This window comes from Paroedura picta, chromosome 5 (genome assembly GCF_049243985.1).
Source record: "Paroedura picta isolate Pp20150507F chromosome 5, Ppicta_v3.0, whole genome shotgun sequence".
Classification (NCBI taxonomy): domain Eukaryota; kingdom Metazoa; phylum Chordata; class Lepidosauria; order Squamata; family Gekkonidae; genus Paroedura; species Paroedura picta.
In genome coordinates, this window is record NC_135373.1 from 39,044,930 (window position 1) to 39,054,375 (window position 9,446).

Sequence of the window (9,446 nt, forward strand, 5' to 3'; positions counted from 1 at the left end):
CATAAGATTGCCCGTTAAAGACAGAAACATCACCCATTACATAGAAAACCAAAATTTATTTTGTTTAAAGCAGTTGCAGGGGACATGGTTAAATGGGCTGCTGGTGGAACAGTTCATCCTCACAGGACAGGTGTCGACACAAGGGAAGGAGCATGTCATTCACATGTTAATTCTTTTAATATATACCAGCTACCACTGTGTATTTCCAGATTCCTGGACATGCCATCTGTGGTATACCACTCAAATGCAATGAATTTCTTAAAACATCTGATGGTCCCCCAAGATAAACACCAAAACATTTCACAGAAAGCAGAGGAAAGATACAACATTAAAACATGGTTTAAGAAACACCCAAGTGTGCAAAGTGACGTGCAGATATGATCTACCATTTCATATCCACATCCTGAGATGCCCCATCAAAAAAAAAAAAAAAGGGGGGGGGGGAGCACTGAAGGACCAAGATGTGATGGGGAGAAACTCAGGTATTAACTGGAACAACAGATTCGCACCTCAATCACTGATAGTAGCTCACCTCCATAAAATTCTGTGTTGTAGAAGACGCAGAAGAGTGCACATACTGGCTCAACCAACATTTGGGGAGGAAAATGGTCAAAGAGCCACTGTGTGATAATAACTCATGTCACACCAAACCCTCAACAGAGACTGTTCACTTTCTGAGTTAGAAGTAAGGCTGATGGGACTGTTATCTACAGATGTTGTTGAATGCAGTGCCTGTCACTGTCTCAAGCACCAGTGCTGATAATTCAGGAAAACTGGGAGACGACAGGGGGAGGACAAGAGGGGGAGAAGAACAGCAAGTAAAAGGAAAGAGATCAAATGTCTAGGATCCTTGGCCTTCTGGATCCACACTTCCTTCAGGATCCTCATCGTTATATATGTTCTCTGCCTGTAAAGAGGAAGAGGAAGGTAAGTCTATCTGGTCAAAATGCAAATAGCCTTTTAATGAGCACTGCAAAACAGTGATTTTACACACAGGTCAGATAAGCATTATTGTTCTACTCTGCAAAGAACCTGTCTTCTTACAAGATGCAGCATTTACGGCACATTATTTCAGTGTGGAAATACACATACGTAATTTAACTTCTCACAGCTTAGAACTGTGGCAGGGGGACAACAGGATGACAACTGGCTGACAAGAACTGGAAAAGTCAGTTGTTACAAACTTAAAAACAGTGGACAGTCAGTGTTTAGCAGCCACTTCCTATTTAAATAGCCAACCGATCAAGTACTTACCATTTGCCAGACTTGCATGATATTGTCTTCTGATACAGAACAAATTACCCATGGTTCATTGGGATTCCAGGAAAAATCTGATATCTTTGCAGTGTGACCACCATGGATGAACTGACATTGCAAACAAGAGAGAGAAACAGAGACTATCACTGAATCCATCAAGAGCAGGGTCACAAAAAACTTTGAAAACCTTAACACCCGATACCAGGATGACCAAACTAACTAGATAACATGAGAAACAACAATCTTCAAATGAAGTTGTCTAAAAATCAACACCTAGCTAATAAAATCCTCAATTGGATCCTGGAATGAAAATCAGCTCTGCTATAATGCTAATCCTCTTCATTTGAACCACTGGATCCGAGATCAGGAAATCTGGTCAAAATTGAAACTCCTTATTATCTACCCATCTCTCACTCACACCTCTCCAATGAACTGCAAAACTAGACTAATTTATACCACCAAAAGATAACCAACAAAACTGAGAGCCAGCCAGGGAAGCCGTCTTGTACTATGTACTCAGGAGAGTTTTCCTGTTTCTTGGACATGCAGAGATCAGATGGAGTTGGTAGTGATACTGAAAAGTGAAAGCAGGCAGGGGGAGTTCACTCCATCTGCTTATGGTTCTTGGGGGTGGTGATAAGGCCAGTAGCAACATAAATAATGTACTTGTTTACTAGCTACCTTGAGCAGGCAGGAAATGGAAGAATAGACACATTTCAAAATGCAAAATAAACAAACCAAAAGCTCCGGTGGACCATCTTCTGCATCTTCAGGTGACTGTTCTTCCCCAATTTTGCTGAAACGTAAGACAATAAATTGGAGACACACGGAAAATATTTCTGGCAAAGCTGAACATCTACACAGCACTACACCAAGAGACTCACCTTAAGTCCCATACATTTAGCCTGCGATCAGTTCCACTAGAGGCCAAAATAGTTTCATTATGTGGGGACCATTGAACCTGTATGGATCAGAATGACATAAGGAGTTAAAAATTGTACACAGAAGCTAATCAGCTATTCACCTCTTTCCCCCATTAATGCTGGCTTTCTCCTTTTGAAAACTGCTCTATTTAATATTCCACAATGGTTGATTATCAGAGGCTTATGATCAGTTGTAACTACTGAACAGAAATATCAATCCGAAGGTCCTTTGGCTGCAAACAAAAAACCCCTTTATCCTACACACATACACTCTTCAAAAAGCTAGCATGTATTTTTAAATTGCTTAAGTTTTTATTAAAATATGTCTCTCTTCCTCAGGAAGAAACTGTTTGTCCTAGATGTTTTATAATCCCATAGCTATTCTGTGAACTCCATAGATACCTTTACGGTATGCCTTATTGGCAGAACCACTATAACAATGCAGATAATTCATATATTGAACCATATCAGAACTTGTATCTTGATCCTTCCTCATACCTTAACCCTCTCTTCATGACTTTCAGTTTTTGTATGCACTGAATATACATTTAAACATCATCTTTAAAACTTAAGAATGTTTTAAAGATATGGGGGGAAATAATTTGTAGTCACTCTTACAGTGGCTAAGCAAATTACCATATAGCTGAGTTACCAAACACGTAAGCAACAATAAAAACAAGGCTGTTTGTCAGTCTGAACTAGTTCTAAAACCCTCTTAGGACTGCCTTCTTGTCAAACATATATCGGAAAAAGAAATCCCATGACATTATGCTAGTTTACCTGGAATATCTCATCTTTATGTGACTCAAAAGAGTGCAGCTTCAGTTTCAAATTTCTCAGATCCCACAATGCGACAGTCTGGCCAAGAAAACCAGAAGAGAGTTAATAAGAACATTTATTGTTTCAGCAGACAGCCTAACAGCCCCACAGCCACCCTTCACAACTGTTTCCCCACACACAAACAGCTTATCTGCTTGAATATAGTAATACTCTGTGAGCTCTGGATCAATACCTTATCAGCTGATCCTGTGGCTAAGATGAATTCACTGTAAGGATTGAAAGACAGGCAGTTCACTTCTGCAGTGTGAGCATCTACGGAGTGGCTTGGCTTGGAAGTATTGTTTGACCTGGTGTCCCAGCTACAAGTAAAAGAGCTCAGAATGAGAATTCTTCTAATAGACGGACAGACGCCAAGAGTCACACTAATAGTTATTAACACCTACCCTACCCATTCCTTTTTAAATAAAGAGCAACGCAATTCAGTTTGAGTGAAATAGATGCTTTGCTTACATCATGAGTTTCTGATCATCTGCAACGGATCCGAAGAGAGATTCATGAAGCAAATGCCAGGAAACATCTTCCACCACAGCTGTATGACCTGTAAAGATGGTCTTGGCATCCACCACTTTCCCTTCCTTGGGAACGGCACTTATGTCCCACAAGCAGATAGTCTTAGAGATGGCAAAAATAAATAAATAAATATTTCAGATAAAAAATGTAATTTATTGGGCAAACATCCACTGCTCATATGCATGCATCACTCACATGATCATCAGATGCACTAAGCAAATGGCCACTCAGGTTGGGATTCCATGACAGGCCATAGCCTTCTTTCTGATGTCCGCGAAGACGAAGATCTGGATTACATTCACCAGAAGGGTCTGCAAGAAGGACACATTAGCAGCCTATTAAATATATCTCTGCAGCATTATAGAACTGCACGTAACAATGGAATATGAACATTCAAAGAGAGCTCTCAATTCAGTCCCAAAGTCTCTCTTTAGGAAACTAAAAGGCTACTCAAAAGCTATCCCCAGTAATTACATATGTGCAGAGGCATTTATTTCAGCAGCCTACATTATTATTTGTTAGAATATATATTCAGTTTCCCTAAATAAGGCTGTTTTCTTTAGCAGTTTCTTCACTTTACTCCCAATAATATCAAAAGCTCTTGCCAATCACCAACTTTCATTATCTTATTAAAAATATGTTATTCTTTATATGTAACACAATGAAAAACTGTTCAGAAAACCATTAAATGTAAATAAGCATGCATAGGGCTATCTCATTTTATTTAGGACTACTGAAAATTCCCAGGAACGCCCGCCGAGCTTGGATACACACACAAAAAAATGGGCAGTAGTAGCTACCGTATGTTAGCATCTAGCATGAATTCTAGCCAGAATAGATTCATTTCTGAGCATTAATTTGCCCTACAGCAGTTCTGAGATTCTTATAAGCGTAATCCTAAAGAGTTACATCCTTCTAAACCCGCTAAAATCTTAGAAGGGTATAAAGTTGAAGTCTTGGATGTCAGGCATAAGATTCTTTATCTGGGCTGAGCACTGGTTAAGGTTTACAATCCAGGTCCAAATTCCACCCAATTAAACTAAAAACCATTGCTCATAAATAAGCAGTGTAACTCATCACACAAAAAAGGATATTCGCACAACAGAAGTAGCCATCTACCCTCAGAGAGCATCTTTCTCCACATAGCACTTGGAGTTTATGAACCCTGTTTTATCCACAAGGTTCATATGCAAAAAAAGAAAATAAATAAGGCAGATACCTGGCTTAGATGGATGCTTGGTATAATCAAACACAAGTACATCACTGGATGGAGTCTTTGTGGCAATAATACATGGATTCTGGGGCATGTAGCGTGCTCTATTAACTTCTCCCTCATGATTGATCTTTATTTCAATTTCAATTTTTCCACTAACAGAGCCAAAGCCCCCAAACTCTGAAAAGAAAAAGACACTTGTCACATCTACTTTGCTCAAGTAGTTCAGACTAGGAGAGCAAAACCAAGTGCAAAATAAAAGCAGAAGCAAGTTAATTATGTGAAAACAAGACACTGTTTTTTTCAAATTATCAATAGACAATGAGATACTAAAGGATTTTCCTAATCAACTCCTCCCAGAACTACTACCTAAAAGCATGATATTTATTAGTTTTCTGCATTTCTTTTAATTTAGAAGATCCAAAACTATGCATGTTAAAGTTTTAAAACATTAAACAAAAGTAATCTTGCACATTGCAAACAAACCAGGAGATGTAATGACAAACATTATGTCTAAACAACGCTTCAGTAAATGACATCACAAGAAGGTTTTTTAAAGTTATATACAAGTATCCTGTCTTTAAAACACGAAGAGTATCAGCAAAGATGTTTACAACACAAAACTGGACTGTTTTTCCCTTCAGGTTTTCCCAGCTTAACAGCAATAGTTGACTCTGAAATCCTTGGTTAATTAATTCAAAATTAAGGGCAAATATAGTCACAAAAAATTGAAACTCTTACATTTGTTCCTATTTTTTTCCACTTACCTCCTTTCTCACTATCATAATGCGAGGCGTCAAACTGTGCATCATCATTCGGGAGTTGCACACTGGCTATCACAAGGTGGTTTTGTTCATCAGAGGTATGAGTCCCAAGAACAAGCCGATGAATGCTGAAATCTTTTCCTTCAGGTCTGCAATGTCATAAAAATAAAGTCAAAAGAAGAGGCTTTTTAAAGCTTTGATTGATCAAGCATGGGCTCAGGTATCAGTCATGCTAATGAAAATAACCCCTATACCTCTATCTTTAAAATTTCAGATTGGAATCAATTTAAGATGCCTATCCAGTAATAACAACAGGAATATTTTAGGTAAGCAGAAAAAATTGACACCCAAGTATACAACCTGTCTTTCCCAAGAGTTTAACTGAGTTTTATTCACAGAAAAAGCAATCTACATCTTTCTGTGTAGTTTGCAGAAAAGCTCCATCATCTCTAGAACACAAAAGGGAGGGATTATATTGGCTTTTAATTTTCTTTCCTGGAATAGAAGGGCAAGTAAAACATCTACCACCCTAATGTATTTGTGGACTAGATAGGGCAGCAATTTGAAGTGTAGGATATGTTCCTATCATAGTCTGCATTATCATTATTGAATCTAGATTTATTTTATATCCAGGATGCTCCAAACAGCTCATATTAAAAATATTATTGCTTTGATGGAGACATTCATCTGCTGAAAAAATAAAAAGCAACAGAAAATACTGACAGTTTTGACAGGGAACGCCTTTGCTCTGCTTAATGAGACAAGTTTAATGAGAATTACCTGGTTACATCAGGAAGCCACTGAGCAGTCAAACTGGGCCACTCCAAAGCATGGGTCATTACAAGATCATAGAGGAAGGGAGTATTCTTTTTCCATATTTTATATTCTTCATTGATCACTCGTTCTTCCACTGCATCATCAAAGGCAGCTAGCAAATGTACATGAATGCACAGATTTAACAAATAAACCTGAGAGATTACTGTCTTATGAACAGAAGTCACCTTTCACTCAGCAAAGACATTTACAGTTTGGAGATACATGAGGACATGTTTCTAATGTTTACAAGAGTTTTTCTGTGCCGTAAAATATATTGCTATGAATGATCATAGCTCCTTCATAAGATGCACTGGGCACAACAGAAGAGCCAATTTCACACCAGATTTTACCTAGACAAAATGGAACACACTACTACATTATCTCCTAAGAAAACCGGAAGTTATTTGGACTAGGCCCATAGCACCCAATTTGACAACCTCATTCTCTTTAAGAAAGGTAGACATGGAATTCCACAAACATTTTCCTTCAAACAGCATGCAAAAAACCCCAGGCTTTTCCATAGAGTTATTAGTGTTATGTACTAATTTTTTTAATTAAAGCATATAGCAAAACAAGAAAGGCCAATGCTGGGGTTGCATACTGGCAAATCATCACCTGGGAGGTCTTGGATCGTGACAATGAACTCAACTAAGATGCAGCCTCATTAAAGCATATGGCTCCCTGTCACCTCAGCTATAGCGCAGAGATGACTAAAATGGACTGGAGACTGATTGTAGCCAATTACTCAAAACGCATCCCCTTGGCTATATCAGTAGCCTGCTTTCCATAGCTGTCATCCCACACCCCAGAATCTACTACGCATCTAAACGCCACATAGGATTGAGACGACAGATGTAGATGGTGCCTAATACTTCATGCTCTGTCCCAGACTTCTGCAATCCCAGCCCCATTACACTTTTTACGAGGCCTCTCATTCTGCTAAATTCACCAATTCACAATCTGCCTCTGCTCTTGGGAGCAAACGGCGGGCTAAACGTAAACAATAAAACAAACAACCAAGTCGCTCAAAAAAAAGCGTGCCACTGAAACCACACGCTTCTACAAGTTGCCCCCACACGTGTTCGTGCCTATCCTTTTAGTAGCAGGTCGGCCTGAGTAATTCACCAGGTGAAGCAAACCCTCTTTCCCGCCCCCCTTGCCCTATTGAATTAACCTACGGACTTGCTACAAAGGGCAGAGCCAGGAAGAAAAGAACGGCTCTGCCGTCGCCCACCTGAGCGGCCCGGCAGCCCTCCCCACCTCATGACGGCCACCGCCTCTGAGGTGCTCGATGGAGACGAGGAAAAAGAACGCAGGCGGGAGGGGGGCAGGGACGCACCGCATTGGACGGCGGCGTTCCACGAGGGGGCGGGACCCTGGAATGAGCGGCGGGGATTGGGCTAAATGTTACCCGCCAGGGCACACGCGCAGGGAGGGGGAAGGAGGAGCGCGGCCTAGCCCCCGCGGCACTCACTTCTCTTACCTTCTTTATCCGCCATGATGGGGACTGTCTTCCGCAGCCCGAGCGACAAAATGCTGCCGGCGTTACGTCCGGATTCCCGGTTTGTTTGGTATTTTTACCTCAGGAATTGTTCCGCCAAACGTTCTTTCGCCTCCCCGAAATCCCGCGCCTAACCGGCCAACGCCGCTCTATTGTTAACCGAGTCCTTTTCCGCCCCTCGGAAATTCACCTCACAGCAACTGCGCGAGATGGTTCGCGCCAACGCCAACCAATCACAGAGCCGCTGCTGCGCCCCCTTCACCAATCACGAGATCCCGACGATAGTGGAGGGGCGGGGTTGAGCAGGCGGCCTCAAGGGGGCAAGTGCCCATGCGCTTTTCTGCCCGACTTGGAAAGAGGGTGGTCGTGGGCTGAAGTTTCCCTGTGGATCGTCATTTTTCTGGGCGGCCTGCAAGAGCTTTTTTTTTTGTTGGTGGTGGTGAGGGGTGTTGTTAGTTCAGTCCTTCTTGTGTAAAATGGAAGAAGTGACTCCGCTTCACATTATTTATTATTTGTAGGACGAAATAAAACTTTCTAAGTGTTTATAGTGTATGTCCGTTGTATGCAAAAGCTAAGGGAGGGCAGCATCGAGGTTCATGCAGTTATTCATGGTTTGGACAAAAGGGAAAGAAAACCTGGTACTGGAAGGGCACCTGATGAAGTTGATGGGTAGAGAATACAGGCCTAACAGCATTTGTATTTTATTTACTTTATATAGCCTGTTTTTATGGCTGGGATGCAAAGTGAGTTGCACAACTCTAAAACTTCAGTAGAGGATAGTACATAAAACTGCCAATGCAATAAAAGTGGTTTACTGAACTGGATAAGAGCATCTTATGAACAGTATAGTGTATGTAATATGTACTGACAATGTCTCTTTACATGTTGCATAATTCACATACAAAACACACACTGCCAGAGGTTAATAATAACGACTAGGGTTTGGAGAAATCCCTGGAAGTCCATTGATGACTATTGGCCAGCATGGTTGGATGCATGCTCAGAGTCAACATATCTCCTAGTCCAGTTGCTAGGGGACTGGAGTAAGGCTTGGGGCTGTGGGCCTTTGGGGTATTTGTGTTGCACCTGTATGAGACTAGATGGAGCATGGGGTGGATCTGACAGCTCTTCACAGAGGTGACCAAATAAATGTGCACTTGCTAATGTTACCACTGTTGTATGATCTCATGCCAAAGCAGGTGCCAGAGTAGGATCCAGGGAATCACTATGGAAACTTGTTGGGTGACTGGAGGAGTCACTGTCAGCCTAATCAAACTCACAAAGATGTTGTCATGATAAACATAACGAATTTCCATCTAACAATCTTGTCCCAAGGTTCCAAACTTCCCATGACTACCTCCACCCTAAACATGTTTATTTGGAATGTTATTCCATTTTAATCTGGCTTTTCAGATGCAAAGTAAACTGTGGGCAACTACATTAAAGCAGGCAATGCCAGTGGCAGGCGAATGCTGGGCAGAGAATAAGACCTGCAAATTAAGGGAGGCAATTGGATGCAGGACTGCAGTGCAAGGGGGCCTGTTCAGCTTTGGTCCCCATGAGTGATGGATCCAGATGCTGGCTGGGATGGAAGCGATTTCAGGCAATAGGTGAATATACTG

At 41.2% G+C, this 9,446-nt stretch overlaps 1 protein-coding gene across 2 annotated transcripts; it reads right to left on the bottom strand.

Annotated features, from left to right (window-relative positions):
• Positions 1-36: 36 nt before the first annotated feature.
• On the bottom strand, positions 37-8,062 carry RBBP4 (RB binding protein 4, chromatin remodeling factor). Of its 2 annotated transcripts, none has more exons than XM_077337374.1 (12): positions 7,807-8,062; positions 6,288-6,435; positions 5,511-5,656; positions 4,750-4,923; positions 3,726-3,841; positions 3,471-3,631; positions 3,193-3,319; positions 2,961-3,038; positions 2,142-2,218; positions 1,996-2,053; positions 1,255-1,365; positions 37-907 (listed from the first exon to the last, which is right to left on the bottom strand). In XM_077337374.1, exons 1-12 carry the CDS (start codon positions 7,820-7,822, stop codon positions 842-844), a joined length of 1,278 nt encoding a protein of 425 aa, XP_077193489.1. In that variant the 5' UTR covers positions 7,823-8,062; the 3' UTR covers positions 37-841. The 2 variants fall into 2 exon arrangements, with proteins under 2 accessions (XP_077193489.1, XP_077193488.1); XM_077337373.1 differs by lacking the exon at positions 7,807-8,062 and adding an exon at positions 7,558-7,711.
• Between the last annotated feature and the right edge of the window lie 1,384 nt (positions 8,063-9,446).

Excerpts from the sequence above, each read along its gene's own strand:
- RBBP4 (XM_077337373.1), bottom strand. The coding sequence starts at position 7,588 with ATGAGGTGGGGAGGGCTGCCGGGCCGCTCAG. Across the intron at positions 6,436-7,557 it reads AGGGCTGCCGGGCCGCTCAG|CTGCCTTTGATGATGCAGTG; the intron begins GTGGGCGACGGC and ends TACATTTGCTAG. Across the intron at positions 5,657-6,287 it reads TGGCTTCCTGATGTAACCAG|ACCTGAAGGAAAAGATTTCA; the intron begins GTAATTCTCATT and ends ATGACATTGCAG.